The 23157-nt window shown below is 36.3% G+C and overlaps 2 protein-coding genes and 1 long non-coding RNA gene across 4 annotated transcripts in view; 2 read left to right on the plus strand and 1 right to left on the minus strand.

Moving 5' to 3' along the window:
- tigara (TP53 induced glycolysis regulatory phosphatase a) overlaps positions 1 to 23157 on the minus strand; it is a 46234-nt gene that overhangs the window by 20956 nt on the left and 2121 nt on the right. The gene's annotated exons all lie outside the window — the stretch shown is intronic.
- Positions 896 to 5367, plus strand: LOC125970451 (uncharacterized). The gene is made up of 5 exons (XM_049722766.2): positions 896 to 1302; positions 3024 to 3462; positions 3538 to 3606; positions 3808 to 3951; positions 5108 to 5367. The coding sequence occupies exons 1-5, from the start codon at positions 1199 to 1201 to the stop codon at positions 5267 to 5269; spliced, it is 918 nt and encodes a 305-aa protein (XP_049578723.1). The 5' UTR covers positions 896 to 1198; the 3' UTR covers positions 5270 to 5367.
- Positions 6093 to 12466, plus strand: LOC125970462 (uncharacterized). 2 transcript variants are annotated; one of them, XR_011086985.1, is made up of 4 exons: positions 6094 to 6855; positions 6985 to 7098; positions 7621 to 7652; positions 9371 to 12466. It is a non-coding gene; the product is annotated as an uncharacterized lncRNA (long non-coding RNA). The 2 variants fall into 2 exon arrangements; XR_011086984.1 differs by having other exon boundaries at positions 6093 to 7098.

The raw sequence follows: 23157 nt of genomic DNA on the forward strand, positions 1-23157 counted from the left end.
AAAGCACCGTGTTTTTATTCCCCTTGTGATTGGTTTATTATGTTTTCTGTTTCCAATATTTAAACATGAATTTGAACACATTCGAGTCAAGTCCAATTTATTCATACTTGTTTATTATGTTTTCTGTTTCCAATATTTAAACATGAATTTGAACACATTCAAGTCAAGTCCAATTTATTCAATTATTGTTTATTATTTTTCATGTTTATAATTTTTTAATCATGTTATATTTTTTTATCCATCCATTTTATTATATTTTTGTTATTTCTCGCGTTTCTAAAAGTTACTTCTATTCCAAGTATTACATAATTTTGACATTTTCTATGCTTCTTTAAACACTATTAACTTTTTTATAATGCATATCTTATTTTTTTATTTCTTATTACCATTTTAGAGCACTGTCGATTTTTTCTGTGTGAAAGTGAAAATGTAGTTGAATAGATTTTCATTTGTGTTTTGTTTTTACTTTCACATTGTCATCGAACTGCTGAACACAAGACAGTTTCCGGGTTAACGTAATAAGTCAGTGAGCGATTGGCTAAGGCAGCGACCAATTACGTGAGCGGTTGGCAAAGGCAGCGTCCAATTACGTGACCGGTTGGCTAAGGCAGCGTAATGGTAGCCAATCAGACCCAGTGCTCTGTAAACCATTGCGTTACTGTTACTGTGGAAATTAGTATTCGCCACTTTAAACGTTGTGAAAATTAAGTATTCCTATATCCTCACATTTAATTTACTAGACATCCGCGTGTACATGCCTTTTCAAATTGCCCATTTATTTTACCACTTAGTCATTGCCAATTTAGACTTGGTGAACAACATCTGGCCGCAGAGAATGGCGTTTAGAACCGAGATCAGAACTGTAGTCATGGTGAAAAATATATTTTGACCATGACTGACAGCTCTCAATCGTAGAATCACATTTCACATGAGGTGTTTAGCTGTTAGTATTTTTATTTCTTGCGTGTGTAATTAATATCATATTGGTCAATACTATTAAAGTTGCATGGGGGCGGGGGTTGGGGGTTGTGATACGTTCAAAGAAATCTGAATTCACAAGGACTATGATCGTAGTATGTATATCATATCATGAACATCAGCTTAAAATGCTGTAACATGTTCACTCAATCGTATAGTCACATTTCACACGAATTTACAGGCATATATCTGACACTCTTTTTATTGCTCGCATACGCAAATGTTGCATATCTGTTTAGCCTGCACTGTAGTTGAAGTTTCCCACTACCCTCAAACATGTTGGGGCGCACGGTTCCCGCCAGAGCTTCCCAGACATCGAAAGAGGTAAGTCGCTCTTTATCAATGTCACCCCGATCCGAAATTAGATTTTCCCAAAACATTTATAAACACTTTGTAGTCTATTGTTGTACTGTACACCATTGTGTTACTGTGTAAATTAGTATTTGCTACTTTAAACTGGGTGAAAATTAAGTCACATCCTCACTTTTTAGCGTGTACAGACAGGCCTTTTCAAATGTTCCTAAAAAGCCTGTACACGCGAATTTTAGTAAGACGTCTTCAGGTTCGTTTCTTACAAGGTATAATAACAATTGTACCGATTTGGTTGAAGAAGAGCTGGAATTCTAGCACGATGGAAAAAAGAAGCAAAATAAACCTCGCGCACGACGGCAAGTGTAAAACTATTACATGAGTCCTATGACCTTAAACATGTATATTATTATATCTATTATAAGAGTCCTATGACCTCAAAAAATGTATCCATTAGTAAGCATCTCTCGAACAATATATTTCTTCATATGGTTTAGTTTTTAAGACAGACAGAGAATGTACATCTTGGTGCATTTTGTGTGTCTTGACTAATTATCATTTAGTAGTGCGTACTCTAAAACGAAATGAGCAAATAATCCGAGTCATATTGTATAAACTTATTTGTACAATTATAAATGGGCAATATTGTTTTATCCGTGTAACATTGTGATGCCGCCTTAACAAGGCTGGACACCTCTTTTGATCCGTACCGCATGAGGGAAAAAAATCCTGGGAACGAATGAGCGGCCAGAAAAAAAAAAGGTGGCGCTGTCAATCATGCGAGTTGCGCGGCTAGATAAAAGAGTCAACTCTCAGCACCGTTTCTGGCAGTAGTATGCAAATGTTTATTTCACTATAACAAATAGAAAATAATCAGTCTAATTAATTTCTCAAAATGAGGCTTTTAATGATGATTATTAATACTTTTACACTGATGTTTTTCAGTGAAATTGAATGCGATCAGATGTAAAATAAGCAATGTCTCCGTGCAAATTGTACATGAGAAAATGAAGGCAGTCATGTTAAATTGGTTTAAAATTGATGTTGGATTTATCAGTTTTGTACACAAATGTTATTTTGTGAGGAATTATAGTTTTAAATTGTAAGATTTACAGGTTGTGTAATGTGTTTTACAATCCGCTGTATTTTTTCTCGTAAAAGCGTTTTATTTTCTTAGAGTGCACATATAAATGTATAATCACACATTTTAGAGTGCTAATTTATTAGAATATTTGCTTACCGTGGGAACAAATGCACAGGCGCCAACATGATATGAGCTTCCTAAATTATGTAGGGAATGAAATTGTAGATCAAAGGAGTCAACTCTTAACAACTTCCAAAATACACAAAACTGGAAGTAATTCATTGGAAAATAATAAATAAATAAATAAATAAATAAATAAATAAATAAATAAATAAATAAATAGACAGACAGACAGACAGACAGACAGATAGATAGATAGATAGATAGATAGATAGATAGATAGATAGATAGATAGATAGATAGATAGATAGATAGATAGATAGATAGATAGATAGATAAAAACAACAAAAAACAATTTTACAATAGCCATTTGGGGAAGGGTATACACATTTACCATAGTCCTTCCAAAGGGGTAGGGCTGCTATTTTATGAAATCAATTTCTGTCATCATGTAGACTAATTAAACCATATATAAGTGCTGTAGTAATTATGTCTCTGTTGATCAGTTATTTTTTTTATTAATTTTTTTCAGAATGGAAAACCTATGGACCCTACACCAGTTGCCAGCGGCGCTCACGGCCAAAGTAGTGGCGTTAAAAACGATTACAAAATACTCTCAATGGCTCTTAAAAGAGGATGGGACAGTGGAGGCTGGGACCTCCCACTGCAACACAGTGGTCGCCCTCTGTGACGGCCACCGTGTGTGTAAATTCATTTTGTTTCCGAATTTAGCCTCCGACGTCTCTGTCGGAGGTACATTCCGTTTTATAAATTTTGGCCGGGGAAGAGAGGAAGGGGTCCTCCTCTCCCGGCACAACACCTCCATCTATGTGGCTGGGAGGATGGAGGTGACGGCCCATTTGGAGGAGAAGGGGACAGCTCTCTTGTACCCTTCAAGTATCGCCAAAGAATTGAAGGACATTTACCACGAGGAGGGTGTCCTCTTTACAACAGATGGCATTGTCTCTGCTGTAAGATCAATCTCTCTCTTTTTGTTCCCTCTCCTTCATGAAGTATTGAGGTTTAATCTGTCTTTCTTTTTTTAGATCCGCCCCATCAGGATGGTGTTTGCACGTGGGATGCCGATCCCATTGGGCATTTTTTTTTTAAAAAAAGTAAACTGATTGTTCTCTCTCTCTCACACACTACGTATATGTGCGTGTGTATGTGTACATGTGTGTGTGTGTCTAAATATTGATATATATCACACTCTCATTTCACCTGAGTAAGGTCCCTTAGGGCATCATGTTGCCTTCGTAATTGTAGCCTAGATCTACATTTCAACAGCTAGTACTAATTTGACATCTTCATTATAGGATCACAGGGAAATAAAAGTGCTCAGGTGGCGAGAGAGCAACTTTTTTCAAGTAAAAGTTGGACAGCGGCTATCTATGACGCACATGAAGACAGCTTGTTCTGGTGGTGTGGAGCTCCACTCCACAGAAAATACTGTGATAAAGGTACCTAAAGCATGCAGTTTTTTTCCTGTGTATAGACAAACTGTTATTTACTTGACAAAAACTGCTATCAGTGGCTCATCATCATCAAGGCTGAAGTCAGATTCAGGCTTTAGGAGTTTTCTCTAAATCTGGATCACCAATTTTATAAGATTTTGTCTCAGATACAGCCCTACAGACATATAATTTCACTTGCTTCCTTGACTGTATAAAATCATTGTGGTTGTGGTTATGGTCATGAAATTAATCAAATTGTTTTAGGTTTTAAGTTTTTTTATCTGTCTGTCTGCCTGCCTGCCTGCCTGCCTGCCTATCTATCTATCTATCTATCTATCTATCTATCTATCTATCTATCTATCTATCTATCTATCTATCTATCTATCTATCTATCTATCTATCTATCTATCTATCTAAGCAACCTACCCACCTACCTACCTACCTACCTACCTACCTACCTACCTACCTACCTACCTACCTACCTACCTACCTATCTATCTATCTATCTATCTATCTATCTATCTATCTATCTATCTATCTATCTATCTATCTATCTATCTATCTATCTATCTATCTATCTATCTAAGCAACCTACCCACCTACCTACCCATCTACCTACCTACCTACCTATCTATCTATCTATCTATCTATCTATCTATCTATCTATCTATCTATCTATCTATCTATCTATCTATCTATCTATCTATCTATCTATCTATCTATCTATCTATCTATCTATCTATCTATCTATCTAAGCAACCTACCCACCTACCTACCCATCTACCTACCCATCTATCTATCTATCTATCTATCTATCTATCTATCTATCTATCTATCTATCTATCTATCTATCTATCTATCTATCTATCTATCTATCTATCTATCTATCTATCTATCTATCTATCTATCTATCTATCTATGTATCTATCTATCCATCTATCTATCTATCTATCTATCTATCTAAGCAACCTACCCACCTACCCACCTACCTACCTACCTACCTACCTACCTACCTACCTACCTACCTACCTACCTACCTACCTACCTACCTACCTACCTACCTACATTCCCAACCCCATCCATCCGTCCGTCCATCCATCCATCATGTTTTCTTGTGGTGTTTTAAACACATAATAAATTGTCATTAAATGTCTTTGCGCAGGAACTGGAAGACGAGGCGTTTCACGTGATGGCCTTTAAAATAAAAGGCGAACACGTGGAGCTTGTCGACGCCAACAATGCTACCAAAGATGTTCCTTTGAATAAGTGGAACCAAAGATTCCCCGATGGCCCTAATTTTCCCCCAGAGGGGTTTTTGTGGTAATTTTGTTTTATTTTTTTTGTTTTATTGTTTGTATTTCTTGTTACTTGTTTGTTGTTCTGTTTAAAATGTTCTATGATTAAAGTTATATGCACAAAATAGTCATTGTTTATTTTCTTTATTTTTATTAAATTGAATTAATTTAATCTAAATTATAAGTAAATAATTATGTCACCACTTAGTTATATTTAGTTGTCTGTGTATAAATTGTGTGTTGTGTCATTATAATAAATGTATTAGTTGTATCAATGCAATAGATACTTTAATTCCCCCCCATATTTTTCCTACTGTTTTTTTTTAAATTATGATGAATTATTATTGACAATTCCTACACCAAAATTCAAGTTATTTAGACATATTTAGTTTTCCTTTCATACGTAGGTTGGCTTGATAACCACATAAGCTACAACAAAACCAGAAAAAAAGTAAGTAGGTCTTTACTAAACTTTGCTAAATGTGCAATATGTTGGGTGATAAGCAGTATCTTCCCTATCTGTTGATTCTGTCGCTCAGCACCTGGTGGATGTTGAAAATCCTTACCAGCAAAGTCATCCGTGTATTTAAGCGACCCAGTTTATTATATTTCTATTGCAAATAAGAGCCCTATCTTGATTTAGTCATTCAACACTGACATCTAGTGGCTGTATGAAATAATTACAAGCAACGTCTTCCGTTGATTTAGGTGACCCGTTTTATTAAATTACCGTATTTATTCTAATTATCACCCATTATTGTCCGATCTACAAGGGGCACTGAAATGGGCGATAATATGTATATTTTCCTTATGTAGTATCTCACTGGTGTTCTTAACACTAGAACAGCGGCTGTTCTGATCTACCTCGAACAGCGGGATGCGTCCATTGACGCGCCATCGATGCGACACGTTACCGTCGCACATCACGTGTTGCCCACGTCATATTATCGCGATCGTCTTGTTCGAGCGCATGCCTCGATACGGTAATTGTGTGAGGATATTGTATGTATAATTGTATCATAATTTACGGAGAAAAACAATTTAAAAGGGACACACAACGTGCTGTCAAATCAGTTATATTGAAACTTGCGCAATTACGTCGGCATGCGGTCACGGAGGAAAACGTAAGTTTTGGAAGGAATTTTTAGCAGCATGGGCGATAATTAGAGGTACCAATGTTTTTTATTTATCCCATCGCTAACACACACTGGGCGATTATTAGAATATGGGCGATAATTAGAATAATTACGGTATTGCAAATAGATTCACAATCTGTTGATTGTGTCGCTCAGCACTGACACCTCGTGGATGTTGGATATCATTACCGGCGACGTCATCCGCCGATTTAGGCGACCCAGTTTATTTATTTGTTTATAGCAAATACAGTCGCTAAAGTATTGTTTTAATGTATAGTTAATGGTATTAATGTATCGTATATGGTTCTCATGTATAGTATATAGTATTTTACCTATGTCTTATTTTAGGATATTTGCAACTTCTGCTGTCTTTAGTTTATTATCTCATTGGTTGAAGTGCAGTGGCACCGCAAAGTAGATTGCAGAAGTTAACTCAGCAGCATGGACGCGTTCCAGGCAGTTACTGCGACCGCAAGGGGGTAAGTATTACTTAAAAAAAAAAAAGCACACAAGTTTCAATCTTGCCGAGAGGACGGTGAAGCAGAAAATAGATGTGTCAAAAAGTGTGAGGAAAATATGCACTGTCTGCCGACGCACATTTTCCATAGTCCATGTGGAACTGACTCACGTTAAGGAACATGCAACACGGTGGACGCGAACGAAAAAACGCAAGACTAAGCAAGGGGGAACCTGGACAGATCCATCAGGCAACTACAAAGATGGTATGTAAATACTTTTTTTAAAACCCTCTGATCAAGGTGAATATGAGAATGTATGTGAATGAGAATGGATGTCTGCACCGTATGGAAAAAGCTATAATACATTTTGGGTGTAATAAACGACCAGGTAAACAGATAGATAATACATAAAAACTATTCGTTTGCATACATTGATAAATAAAAGATCAACATTATGTGGCACTTGCCTCCCCAGAATTTTTGGTTTATAGGAAGGTTTTTTTCTATTGAGAGGAAGAAACCTGTGCGTCCAAGTGGAATATGTATTTTTGCCAGTAGAGGACGCTGAAAATAAATATGTTGCACGGCGGATGAGCCGGCTTCATCATTTCTGTCTGTTACAATTGCACACACAGCCTTACATTTGTAACAAGTTTTAAGAGATGTACATATTTTTTCGTTGTACATGCAATGTAATTCTGTCAACTTTTAAAGAAACTCAATGTTATTTTACTGTTAATGTGGATAGAGGATTTATTTTTGGTGTTGTTTTCGATTTTGCTGCAGATTATCCAGACATCCCCAACGTTGAAGCAGCAGTATCCTTTCACTGGGCTTTGTGGACAGGAATGTCTTTTTCGACATGTTCCAAACTTAAACTGTTCATCTTATGTCTAATAACTGTGGCTCAGCACTGACACCTGGTGGATGTTATGTTGTCATGCAGATGTTATGTTATGCCGAATAAGGACAGATTCAGATTTGATTCTTACTAGTTATCTTGCTGACTGTTTCTAATTGTTGACTAATATTTCTTGCGCATCTACTGTTTTTACTCGCCTACTGGTTTTCTTGCTTACTGTTTTTTCTAAAATGTACATATTCACCTGCAGTTTCCATTTTTTTAACCTATTTGTATTGTTCCAACTTCAACAGGTTCAGCTCAATCCCACTTCATGAATTTCAATTTTGAAATTCACCACAAATTCTCCAAAATTTCGTTTTACACTTCTACATTTCTCAAATAATTCAACTCATTTCAACATCATTCGGCATCATTCCCCAAGAAGTGATTCAACCAAATTCTCCAAAATTCCGTATTACACTTCTATTTTCCACATTTCTCAAGAAATTCAACTCATTTCAACATCATTCGGTATCATTCCCCAAGAAGTGATTCAAAGTATTCGCCTTCACACGCAATTTCTCCAGAAATTGCATTTTCTAGTTGTGTGAAGGCGATGGCCTTCACACATATGTTATTCTACACCATTCTCTATTATTATTATTGTGTGAAGGCGATGGCCTTCACACATATGTTATTCTACACCATTCTCTATTATTATTATTATTATTATTATTCTTCTATTTTATTCTCCACACTTTTTTGTCCCGCTTCTTCTTCCACATAGTTCATCCGATTCACTCCGTTCCACTTTTGATGTATTCCAAATATTCACGAGATGAGCGCTTCCATTTTTCTCGTTCCGAAAATTTTCCGATTTCGCAAAATTCGCGAATTTACGACAAATTTTTCCCCATTCATTCTCAATGGCAGATTCGACATTTCACATTTACGTCATTCCCCTTTTAAATTCACCTCATTCAGCACATTCAAACCACATTCGGAATGATTCTCGACATTCCCAAAATTCCCAAATTCAAAAATTTTACGTTTTCACGTTAAAAATTCCGACAAAATTTCACGAAATTTCGTTTTTCACCTCTAATTTCTACATTTTTCGACCGATTCAACCCGTTCCAACTTCCAACTGTTCATCTTTTGCCTACCTATTCCACAACTTCCCACTTACAAAAAAATTCCAAATTTTCAAATTTGAAATTCAACCAAATTCTTCGTAATTTCGTTTTTCTACTCTAATTTCTACATTTTTCAACCGATTCAACCCATTCCAACTTTCAACTGTTCATCTTTTGCCTGCCTATTCCACAACTTCTCACCTATCAAAAATTCCAAAATTTCAAATTTGAAATTCAACCGAATTCTCCAAAATTTCGTTTTTCTACTCTAACTTCTACGTTTTTCAACCGATTCAACCCATTCCAACTTTCAACTGTTCATCTTTTGCCTACCTATTCCACACCTTCCCACTTACCAAAATTTCCAAATTTTCAATTTTGAAATTCAACCAAATTCTACAAAATTTGGTTTTTCTACTCTAATTTCTACATTTTTCAACCGATTCAACCCATTCCAACTTTATTCACTTTGGTCACCTCATCCTTACCATATTCACCCCCTTCACCCCCACTTCCACTATGCTTACAAAATTCAACCCTTGACCCCCACTTCCAGTGTGGCGGCCATCTTGGATTGACCCTGAAGTGCTCCCAATGAACCTAGAATGAACCGGAAGTGGCCCAAATCAAACCGGAAGTGACCTTAGGTAAACAGGAAGTGACCTCAGGTAAACCGGAAGTGACCCCAAATCAAACCGGAAGTGACCTTTTTAAACCGGAAGTGACCTTTTTAAACCGGAAGTGACCCCAAATAAACCGGAAGTGACCTCAGCTGGACCGGAAGTGCCTCTAATCAGACCGGAAGTGACCCAAATGGACCGGAAGTGACCCAAATCAACCCGGAAGTGAACTTATTTCAACATTAACTGCCATAAATAGCTACATTAGGCGCTAACTTTTGCATTTTTTGTCCGATTGAACCCGTTTCAACATTTTAACCCCAAAAGTGAACCTCCTGAAGCTGTTTTTTTACGTTTTGTTCCAAATTTCAAAATATTTTGGCGCAATTGCTTTTTCTTTTAATTCCCATTCATTCTCTATGGGGATTCAACATTTGCTCTCACTTCTACATTTTTTAACCGATTCAACCCGTTCCAACATTCAACTGTTCATCCTTTGCCTGCCTATTCCACAACTTTCCACTTACCAAAAATTCCAAAAATCAAATTGGAAATTCAACCATATTCTCAAAAATTTAGTATTACACTTCTATTTTCCACATTTCTCAAGAAATTCAACTCATTTCAACATCATTCGGCATCATTCCCCAAGAAGTGATTCAAAGTCTTCGCCTTCACACGCAATTTCTCCAGAAATTGCATTTTCTAGTTATTATTATTATTATTATATTTTATTCTCCACACTTTTTTGTCCCGCTTCTTCTTCCACATAATTCATCCGATTCACTCCGTTCCACTTTTGACGTATTCCAAATATTCACGAGATGAGCGCTTCCATTTTTCTCGTTCCGAAAATTTTCCGATTTCGCAAAATTCGCGAATTTACGACAAATTTTTCCCCATTCATTCTCAATGGCAGATTCTACATTTCACATTTACGTCATTCCCCTTTTAAATTCACCTCATTCAGCACATTCAAACCACATTCGGAATGATTCTCGACATTCCCAAAATTCCCAAATTCAAAAATTTCACGTTTTCACGTTAAAAATTCCGACAAAATTTCACGAAATTTCGTTTTTCACCTCTAGTTTCTACATTTTTCAACCGATTCAACCCATTCCAATTTTCAACTGTTCATCTTTTGCCTGCCTATTCCACAACTTCTCACCTACCAAAAATTCCAAAATTTCAAATTTGAAATTCAACCAAATTCTCCAAAATTTCGTTTTTCTACTCTAACTTCTACGTTTTTCAACCGATTCAACCCATTCCAACTTTCAACTGTTCATCTTTTGCCTACCTATTCCACACCTTCCCACTTACCAAAATTTCCAAATTTTCAATTTTGAAATTCAACCAAATTCTACAAAATTTGGTTTTTCTACTCTAATTTCTACATTTTTCAACCGATTCAACCCATTCCAACTTTATTCACTTTGGTCACCTCATCCTTACCATATTCACCCCCTTCACCCCCACTTCCACTATGCTTACACAATTCAACCCTTGACCCCCACTTCCAGTGTGGCGGCCATCTTGGATTGACCCTGAAGTGCTCCCAATGACCCTAGAATGAACCGGAAGTGCCCCAAATGGAACCGGAAGTGACCTTAGGTAAACAGGAAGTGACCTTAGGTAAACCGGAAGTGACCCCAAATCAAACCGGAAGTGACCTTTTTAAACCGGAAGTGACCTTTTTAAACCGGAAGTGACCCCAAATAAACCGGAAGTGACCTCAGCTAGACCGGAAGTGCCTCTAATCAAACCGGAAGTGACCCAAATCACCCCGGAAGTGACCTTATTTCAACATTAACTGCCCTAAATAGCTACATTAGTCGCTAACTTTTGCATTTTTTGTCTGATTAAACCCATTTCAACATTTTAACCCCAAAAGGGAACCTCCTGAAGCCGTTTTTTGTCCGTTTGTTCCAAATTTCAAAATATTTTGGTGCAATTCTTTTTTCTTTTAATTCACATTCATTCTCTATGGAGATTCAACATTTGCTCTCACATCTACATTTTTTAACCGATTCAACCCGTTCCAACTTTCAACTGTTCATCTTTTGCCTGCCTATTCCACGACCTCCCACTTACCAAAAATTCCAAACTTCAAATTTGAAATTCAACCAAATTCTCCAAAATTTTGTATTACACTTCTATTTTCCACATTTCTCAAGAAATTCAACTCATTTCAACATCATTCGGCATCATTCCCCAAGAAGTGATTCAAAGTCTTCGCCTTCACACGCAATTTCTCCAGAAATTGCATTTTCTAGTTATTATTATTATTCTATTTTATTCCCGCCACTTTTTTGTCCCGCTTCTTCTTCCACATAATTCATCCGATTCACTCCGTTCCACTTTTGACGTGTTCCAAATATTCACGAGATGAGCGCTTCCATTTTTCTCGTTCCGAAAATTTTCAGATTTTGCAAAATTCGCGAACTTACGACAAATTTTTTCCCATTCATTCTTAATGGCAGATTCGACATTTCACATTTACATCATTCCACTTTTTTCTACATTGTTCAACCGATTCAACTCATTCCAACTTTCAACTGTTCATCTTTTGCCTACCTATTCCACAACTTCCCACTTACCAAAAATTCCAAATTTGAAATTCAACCAAATTCTCCAAAATTTCGTTTTTCCACTCTAACTTTTACGTTTTTCAACCGATTCAACCCATTCCAACTTTCAACTGTTCATCTTTTTCTAACTATTCCACAACTTCCAACTTATAAAAAATTCCAAATTTTCAAATTTGGAATTCAACCAAATTCTCAAAAATGTTGTTTTTCTACTCTAATTTCTACATTTTTCAACCGATTCAACTCATTCCAACTTTCAACTGTTCATGTTTTGCCTACCTATTCCACAACTTCCCGTTTACCAAAAATTCCAAATTTGAAATTCAACCAAATCTTTCTAAATTTCGTTTTTCTACTCTAATTTCTACATTGTTCAACCGCTTCAACTCATTCCAACTTTCAACTGTTCATCTTTTGCTTATCTATTCAGCAACTTCCCACTTACCAAAAATTCCCTATTTGAAATTCAACCAAGTTCTCCAAAATTTCGTTTTTCTACTCTAATTTCTACATTGTTCAACCGATTCAACCCATTCCAACTTTCAACTCTTCATCTTTTGCCTACCTATTCCACAACTTCCCACTTACCAAAAATTCAAAATTTGAAATTCAACCAAATTCTCAAACATTTTGTTTTTCTTCTCTAATCTTTACATTGTGCAACCGATTCAATCCATTCCAACTTTCAACTTTTCATCTTTTGCTTACCTATTTCACAACTTCCCACTTACCAAAAATTCCAAATTTGGAATTCAACCAAATTCTCAAAAATTTTGTTTTTCTACTCTAATTTCTACATTTTTTAACCGATTCATCTCATTCCAACTTTCAACTGTTCATGTTTTGCCTACCTATTCCACAACTTCCCGTTTACCAAAAATTCCAAATTTGAAATTCAACCAAATTCTCCAAAATTTCGTTTTTCTAATCTAATTTCTACATTGTTCAACCGATTCAACCCATTCCAACTTTCAACTCTTCATCTTTTGCCTACCTATTCCACAACTTCCCACTTACCAAAAATTCCATATTTGAAATTCAACCAAATTCTCCAACATTTTGTTTTTCTACTCTAATTTCTACATTGTTCAACTGATTAAACCCATTCCAACTTTCAACTCTTCATCTTTTGCCTACCTATTCCACAACTTCCGACTTACCAAAAATTCCAAATTTGAAATTCAACCAAATTCTCAAAAATTTTGTTTTTCTACTCTAATTTCTACATTTTTTAACCGATTCAACTCATTCCAACTTTCAACTGTTCATGTTTTGCCTACCTATTCCACAACTTCCCGTTTACCAAAAATTCCAAATTTGAAATTCAACCAAATTCTCCAAAATTTCGTTTTTCTAATCTAATTTCTACATTGTTCAACCGATTCAACCAATTCCAACTTTCAACTCTTCATCTTTTGCCAACCTATTCCACAACTTCCCACTTACCAAAAATTCCATATTTGAAATTCAACCAAATTCTCCAACATTTTGTTTTTCTACTCTAATTTCTACATTGTTCAACCGATTCAACCCATTCCAACTTTCAACTCTTCATCTTTTGCCTACCTATTCCACAACTTCCGATTTACCAAAAATTCCAAATTTGAAATTCAACCAAAATCTCCAAAATTTCGTTTTTCTACTGTAATTTCTACATTGTTCAACCGATTCAACCCATTCCAACTTTCAACTCTTCATCTTTTGCCTACCTATTCCACAACTTCCCACTTACCAAAAATTAAAAATTAAAAATTTGAAATTCAACCAAATTCTCAAACATTTTGTTTTTCTACTCTAATCTTTACATTGTGCAACCGATTCAATCCATTCCAACTTTCAACTTTTCATCTTTTGCTTACCTATTTCACAACTTCCCACTTACCAAAAATTCCAAATTTGAAATTCAACCGAATTCTGCAAAATTTCGTTTTTCGACTCTAATTTGTACATTTTTCAACCGATTCAACCCATTCCAACTTTCAACTCTTCATCTTTTGCCTACGTATTACACAACCTCCCACTTACCAAAAATCCCAAATTTGAAATTCAACCAAATTTTCCAAAATTTCGTTTTTCTACTCTCATTTCTACATTTCTCTACCGATTCAACCCATTCCAACTTTCAACTCTTCATCTTTTGCTTACCTATTCCACAACTTCCCCTTACGAAAAATTCCAAATTTTGAAATTTGAAATTCAACCAAATTCTCCAAAAATGTGTTTTTCTACTCTAATTTTCACATTGTTCAACCGATTCAACCCATTCCAACTTTCAACTCTTCATCTTTTTCCTACCAATTCCCCAAATTTCCACTTGCCATAAATTCCACATTTTAAGATTTTAAACTCAACCAAATTCTCCAAAATTCTGAAATTCCACCAAATTCTCCAAAATTCCGTTTTTCACCTCTATTTTCTACATTTCTCAAGTAATTCAACTCGTTTCAGCATAATTCGCCAGCATTCCCCAAGAAGTGATTCAAAGTCTTCGCCTTCACACGCAATTTCTCCAGAAATTGCATTTTCTAGTTATTATTATTCTACTTATTCCGCTCACTTTTTTGTCCGTTAACTACTTCCACATACTTCAACCGATTCACTCCATTCCACTTTTCCCTGATTCCAAATATTCATGACACGGGTGCTTACATTTTTTTCGTTCAAAAAATTTTCCGTTTTCGCAAAATTCACAAAATTCCGGCAAATTCTTCCCCATTCATTCTTAATGGCAGATTCAACATTTCACATTTTTGTTGTTCCAGTTTGAAATTCACTTATTTCAACACATTCAAATCACATTGGGGACATTCCCAAACTTGCCAAATTAAAAAAATTCACGTTTTCACTTTTAAAATTTGCACAAAATTTTGCAAAATTTCACTAAATTTAGTTTTTCACTTCTAATTTCTACATTTTTCCACCGATTCAACTCGTTCCAACTTTCAACTGTTCATCTTTTGCCTACCTATTCCACCCCTTCCCACTTCGCAAAATTTCCAAATTTTCAATTTTGAAATTCACACCAAATTTTCCAAAAATTTAGTTTTTTCCTTCTAATTTCTATATTTTTCGACCGATTCAACCCATTCCAACTTTATTCACTTTGTTCACCTTATGCTTACCATATTCACCCCCTTCACCCCCACTTCCACAATTCAACCCTTGACCCCCACTTCCAGAGTGGCGGCCATCTTGGATTGACCCTGAAGTGCCCCAATGTACGCGGAATGAACTGGAAGTGCCCCAAATCAAACCGGGATTGACCCCAAATGAACCGGAAGTGACCTCAGGTAAACCGGAAGTGACCCCAAATCAAACCGGAAGTGACCCCAAATCAAACCGGAAGTGCCCTTTTTAAACCGGAAGTGACCTTTTTAAACCGGAAGTGACCTCAAATAAACCGGAAGTGACCTCAGCTAGACCGGAAGTGCCTCTAATCAAACCGGAAGTGACCCAAATCAAACCGGAAATGACCATATTTCAACATTAAGTGCCCTAAATACCTACATTTGCGCTAACTTTTGCAAATTTTGCCCGATTAAACCCATTTCAACATTTTAACCCCAAAAGTGAACCTCCTGAAGCCGTTTTTTTCCTTTTGTTCCAAATTTCAGAAACTTTTGATGCATTTTTTTTTCTTTTAATTCCCATTCATTCTCTATTAGGATTCAAGATTTGACCTAACTTCTACATTTTTTAACCGATTCAACTCGTTCCAACTTTCAACTGTTCCTCTTTTGCCTTCCTATTCCACAACTTCCCACTTACCAAAAATTCTCTACAATTTTGTTTTTCTACTCTAATTTCTACATTTTCAACTTATTCAACCCATTCCACCTTTCAACTGTTCATCATTTTCCTACCTATTCCACAACTTCCCACTTACCCAAAATTCCAAATTTTCAATTTTGAAATTCACACCCAATTTTCCCAAATTTCCTTTTTCCCTTGTAATTTCTACATTTTTCAACCGATTCAACTCTTTTCAACATCATTCTGCAACATTCCCCAAGTATTTATTCAACCTCTTCACCTTCACACGCAATTTCTTCAGGAATTGCAAATTCTAGTTATTATTATTATTCTACTTATTCCGCTCACTTTTTTGACGCTTAACTCCTTCCACATACTTCAACCGATTCACTCCGTTCCACTTTTCACTTATTCCAAATATTCATGACACGGCTGCTTACATTTTTTTTGTTCGAAAAATTTTCCGTTTTCACAAAATTCACGATTTTGTGGCATTTTTTTCCCCATTCATTCTTAATGGCAGATTCAACATTTCACATTTTTGTTGTTCCAGTTTGAAATTCACTTATTTCAACACATTCAAATCACATTGGGGACATTCCCAAACTTGCCAAATTCAAAAATTTCACGTTTTCACTTTTAAAATTTGCACAAAATTTTGCAAAATTTCACAAAATTTAGTTTTTCACTTCTAGTTTCTACATTTTTCCACCGATTCAACTCGTTCCAACTTTCAACTGTTCATCTTTTGCCTACCTATTCCACACCTTCCCACTTAGCAAAATTTCCAAATTTTCAATTTTGAAATTCACACCAAATTTTCCCAAAATTTAGTTTTTCCCTTCTAATTTCTACATTTTTCAACCGATTCAACCCATTCCAACTTTATTCACTTTGTTCACCTTATGCTTACCATATTCACCCCCTTCACCCCCACTTCCACAATTCAACCCTTGACCCCCACTTCCAGAGTGGCGGCCATCTTGGATTGACCCTGAAGTGCCCCAATGAACCCGGAATGAACTGGAAGTGCCCCAAATCAAACCGGAATTGACCCCAAATGAACCGGAAGTGACCTCAGGTAAACCGGAAGTGACCCCAAATCAAACCGGAAGTGACCCCAAATCAAACCGGAAGTGACCTTTTTAAACCGGAAGTGACCCCAAATAAACCGGAAGTGACCTCAGCTAGACCGGAAGTGCCTCTAATCAAACCGGAAGTGACCTAAATAGACCGGAAGTGCCTCTAATCAAACCGGAAGTGACCTAAATAGACCGGAAGTGACCCAAATCAAACCGGAAGTGACCCCAAATGAACCGGAAGTGACCTCAGGTAAACCGGAAGTGACCCCAAATCAAACCGGAAGTGACCTTTTTAAACCGGAAGTGACCTTTTTCAACCGGAAGTGACCCCAAATAAACCGGAAGTGACCTCAGCTAGACCGGAAGTGCCTCTAATCAAACCGGAAGTGACCCAAATCAAACCGGAAATGACCATATTTCAACATTAAGTGCCCTAAATACCTACATTTGCGCTAACTTTTGCAAATTTTGCCCGATTAAACCCATTTCAACATTTTAACCCCAAAAGTGAACCTCCTGAAGCCGTTTCTTTCCTTTTGTTCCAAATTTCAGAAACTTTTGGTGCAATTTTTTTTTCTTTTAATTCCCATTCATTCTCTATTAGGATTCAAGATTTGCTCTAACTTCTACATTTTTTAACCGATTCAACTCGTTCCAACTTTCAACTGTTCCTCTTTTGCCCTCCTATTCCACAACATCCCACTTACCAAAAATTCTCTACAATTTTGTTTTTCTACTCTAATTTCTACATTTTCTACTTATTCAACCCATTCCACCTTTCAACTGTTCATCATTTTCCTACCTATTCCACAACTTCCCACTTACCCAAAATTCCAAATTTTCAATTTTGAAATTCACACCCGATTTTCCCAAATTTCCTTTTCCCCTTGTAATTTCTACATTTTTCAACCGATTCAACTCTTTTCAACATCATTCTGCAACATTCCCCAAGTATTTATTCAACCTCTTCACCTTCACACGCAATTTCTTCAGGAATTGCAAATTCTAGTTGTGTGAAGGCGAAGGCCTTCACACATTGTTATTCTACTTTATTATTATTATTATTATTAAACAACTTATTCCGCCCACTTTTTTGGCACCTAACTAGTCCTACATGCTTCAACCGATTCACCCCGTTCAAACTCTCACACATTCCAAATATTCATGTCATGCTTGCTACCATTTTTTTTGTTGATAACATTTACCGTTTTTGTGTAATTAGCAAATTTGTGACTTTTAAATCCCCATTCATTCTTAATGGGGATTTCAACACGAGCCATTTTCCCGCGTGGGTTCGAATTTTACATGTGTCACATTGGGCGTCTCACCATTACACAAACTCACACGACACTGGCTGCAGTTTTTTTTCGTTATAAACATTTGTCATTCTTGCATAATTAGTACATTTGTGGTATAAAATTACGCATTCATTCTTAATGGCGCATTCAACATGAACATTCATCACATTAAGCGAATTCCACCACTTCAAAAAAGAAAACCAATTAGCTCAGTTTGTAACGCGGGCACTTCTTAACTCTAGCCGCATCCCCGAGTGAGTTCGATTCCAACTATGGGTAGTGTTTTTTTTCCTTTTTATTCACTGCTTCATATTTTTTACGCTTATGATTTGTAACTTGTCATTTTACCATTTATTTTAATATTAATTTATTTTCCTTTTTATTCTTCCCGCTTATCATTTATAACGTTTATCATTTGTAACTTTTGTCATTTTCCCATTTATTTTATAATAATTTAATTTCCTTTATATTCTTCCCGAGTATCATTTTTAACGTTTATCATTTGTAACTTTTGTCATTTTCCCATTTATTTTATAATAATTTAATTTCCTTTTTATTCTTCCTGCTTATTATTAACGTTTATCATTTGTAACTCTCATCATTTTCCCATTTATTTTATTCATCATTTATTTCCCTTTTCATTTTTCCTTTCTTTCATTTCGAAAAAAGTAGAATAACAATAGTGCGAAGGTCTTCGCCTTCACACGCAATTTCTCCAGAAATTGCAATTCTAGTTATTATTATTATTATTCTACTTATTCCGCTCACTTTTTTGACGCTTAACTCCTTCCACATACTTCAACCGATTCACTCCGTTCCACTTTTCACTTATTCCAAATATTCATGACACGGCTGCTTACATTTTTTTTGTTCGAAAAATTTTCCGTTTTCACAAAATTCACGATTTTGTGGCATTTTTTCCCCATTCATTCTTAATGGCAGATTCAACATTTCACATTTTTGTTGTTCCAGTTTGAAATTCACTTATTTCAACACATTCAAATCACATTGGGGACATTCCCAAACTTGCCAAATTCAAAAATTTCACGTTTTCACTTTTAAAATTTGCACAAAATTTTGCAAAATTTCACAAAATTTAGTTTTTCACTTCTAGTTTCTACATTTTTCCACCGATTCAACTCGTTCCAACTTTCAACTGTTCATCTTTTGCCTACCTATTCCACACCTTCCCACTTAGCAAAATTTCCAAATTTTCAATTTTGAAATTCACACCAAATTTTCCCAAAATTTAGTTTTTCCCTTCTAATTTCTACATTTTTCAACCGATTCAACCCATTCCAACTTTATTCACTTTGTTCACCTTATGCTTACCATATTCACCCCCTTCACCCCCACTTCCACAATTCAACCCTTGACCCCCACTTCCAGAGTGGCGGCCATCTTGGATTGACCCTGAAGTGCCCCAATGAACCCGGAATGAACTGGAAGTGCCCCAAATCAAACCGGAATTGACCCCAAATGAACCGGAAGTGACCTCAGGTAAACCGGAAGTGACCCCAAATCAAACCGGAAGTGACCTTTTTAAACCGGAAGTGACCTTTTTCAACCGGAAGTGACCCCAAATAAACCGGAAGTGACCTCAGCTGGACCGGAAGTGCCTCTAATCAAACCGGAAGTGACCTAAATAGACCGGCAGTGACCCAAATCAAACCGGAAGTGACCCCAAATGAACCGGAAGTGACCTCAGGTAAACCGGAAGTGACCACAAATCAAACCGGAAGTGACCTTTTTACACCGGAAGTGACCTTTTTGAACCGGAAGTGACCACAAATAAACCGGAAGTGACCTCAGCTAGACCGGAAGTGCCTCTAATCAAACCGGAAGTGACCCAAATCAAACCGGAAATGACCATATTTCAACATTAAGTGCCCTAATTACCTACATTTGCGCTAACTTTTGCAAATTTTGCCCGATTAAACCCATTTCAACATTTTAACCCCAAAAGTGAACCTCCTGAAGCCGTTTTTTTCCTTTTGTTCCAAATTTCTGAAACTTTTGGTGCAATTTTTTTTCTTTTAATTCCCATTCATTCTCTATTAGGATTCAAGATTTGCTCTAACTTCTACATTTTTTAACCGATTCAACTCGTTCCAACTTTCAACTGTTCCTCTTTTGCCTTCCTATTCCACAACTTCCCACTTACCAAAAATTCTCTACAATTTTGTTTTTCTACTCTAATTTCTACATTTTCAATTTATTCAACCCATTCTACCTTTCAACTGTTCATCATTTTCCTACCTATTCCACAACTTCCCACTTACCCAAAATTCCAAATTTTCAATTTTGAAATTCACACCCAATTTTCCCAAATTTCCTTTTTCCCTTGTAATTTCTACATTTTTCAACCGATTCAACTCTTTTCAACATCATTCTGCAACATTCCCCAAGTAGTTATTCAACCTCTTCACCTTCACACGCAATTTCTTCAGGAATTGCAAATTCTAGTTATTATTATTATTATTCTACTTATTCCGCTCACTTTTTTGACGCTTAACTCCTTCCACATACTTCAACCGATTCACTCCGTTCCACTTTTCACTTATTCCAAATATTCATGACACGGCTGCTTACATTTTTTTTGTTCGAAAAATTTTCCGTTTTCACAAAATTCACGATTTTGTGGCATTTTTTTCCCCATTCATTCTTAATGGCAGATTCAACATTTCACATTTTTGTTGTTCCAGTTTGAAATTCACTTATTTCAACACATTCAAATCACATTGGGGACATTCCCAAACTTGCCAAATTCAAAAATTTCACGTTTTCACTTTTAAAATTTGCACAAAATTTCACAAAATTTCACAAAATTTTGTTTTTCACTTCTAGTTTCTACATTTTTCCACCGATTCAACTCGTTCCAACTTTCAACTGTTCATCTTTTGCCTACCTATTCCACACCTTCCCACTTAGCAAAATTTCCAAATTTTCAATTTTGAAATTCACACCAAATTTTCCCAAAATTTAGTTTTTCCCTTCTAATTTCTACATTTTTCAACCGATTCAACCCATTCCAACTTTATTCACTTTGTTCACCTTATGCTTACCATATTCACCCCCTTCACCCCCACTTCCACAATTCAACCCTTGACCCCCACTTCCAGAGTGGCGGCCATCTTGGATTGACCCTGAAGTGCCCCAATGAACCCGGAATGAACTGGAAGTGCCCCAAATCAAACCGGAATTGACCCCAAATGAACCGGAAGTGACCTCAGGTAAACCGGAAGTGACCCCAAATCAAACCGGAAGTGACCCCAAATCAAACCGGAAGTGACCTTTTTAAACCGGAAGTGACCCCAAATAAACCGGAAGTGACCTCAGCTAGACCGGAAGTGCCTCTAATCAAACCGGAAGTGACCTAAATAGACCGGAAGTGCCTCTAATCAAACCGGAAGTGACCTAAATAGACCGGAAGTGACCCAAATCAAACCGGAAGTGACCCCAAATGAACCGGAAGTGACCTCTGGTAAACCGGAAGTGACCCCAAATAAAACCGGAAGTGACCCCAAATCAAACCGGAAGTGACCTTTTTAAACCGGAAGTGACCCCAAATAAACCGGAAGTGACCTCAGCTAGACCGGAAATGCCTCTAAGCAAACCGGAAGTGACCCAAATAGACCGGAAGTTACCCAAATCAAACCGGAAGTGACCATATTTTAACATTAAGTGCCCAAAATACCTACATTTGCGCTAACTTTTGCAAATTTTGACCGATTAAACCCGTTTCTACATTTTAACCCCAAAAGTGAACCTCCTGAAGCCGTTTTTTTTTCTTTTGTTCCAAATTTCAAAAAATTTTGGCGCAATTTTTTTTTCTTTTAATTCCCATTCATTCTTTATTAGGATTCAAGATTTGCTCTAACTTCTACATTTTTTAACCGATTCAACTCGTTCCAACTTTCAACTGTTCAATTTTGGTTTTCTACTCTAATTTCTACTTTTTTCAACTTATTCAACCCATTCAACTTATTCAACCCATTCCACCTTTCAACTGTTCATCATTTTCCTACCTATTCCACAACTTCCCACTTACCCAAAATTCCAAATTTTCAATTTTGAAATTCACACCCAATTTTCCCAAATTTCCTTTTTCCCTTGTAATTTCTACATTTTTCAACCGATTCAACTCTTTTCAACATCATTCTGCAACATTCCCCAAGTATTTATTCAACCTCTTCACCTTCACACGCAATTTCTTCAGGAATTGCAAATTCTAGTTATTATTATTATTCTACTTATTCCGCTCACTTTTTTGACGCTTAACTCCTTCCACATACTTCAACCGATTCACTCCGTTCCACTTTTCACTTATTCCAAATATTCATGACACGGCTGCTTACATTTTTTTTGTTCGAAAAATTTTCCGTTTTCACAAAATTCACGATTTTGTGGCATTTTTTTCCCCATTCATTCTTAATGGCAGATTCAACATTTCACATTTTTGTTGTTCCAGTTTGAAATTCACTTATTTCAACACATTCAAATCACATTGGGGACATTCCCAAACTTGCCAAATTCAAAAATTTCACGTTTTCACTTTTAAAATTTGCACAAAATTTTGCAAAATTTCACAAAATTTAGTTTTTCACTTCTAGTTTCTACATTTTTCCACCGATTCAACTCGTTCCAACTTTCAACTGTTCATCTTCTGCCTACCTATTCCACACCTTCCCACTTAGCAAAATTTCCAAATTTTCAATTTTGAAATTCACACCAAATTTTCCCAAAATTTAGTTTTTCCCTTCTAATTTCTACATTTTTCAACCGATTCAACCCATTCCAACTTTATTCACTTGCTTCACCTTATGCTTACCATATTCACCCCCTTCACCCCCACTTCCACAATTCAACCCTTGACCCCCACTTCCAGAGTGGCGGCCATCTTGGATTGACCCTGAAGTGCCCCAATGAACCCGGAATGAACTGGAAGTGCCCCAAATCAAACCGGAATTGACCCCAAATGAACCGGAAGTGACCT

This window comes from Syngnathus scovelli, chromosome 6 (assembly GCF_024217435.2).
Source record: "Syngnathus scovelli strain Florida chromosome 6, RoL_Ssco_1.2, whole genome shotgun sequence".
Lineage (NCBI taxonomy): Eukaryota > Metazoa > Chordata > Actinopteri > Syngnathiformes > Syngnathidae > Syngnathus > Syngnathus scovelli.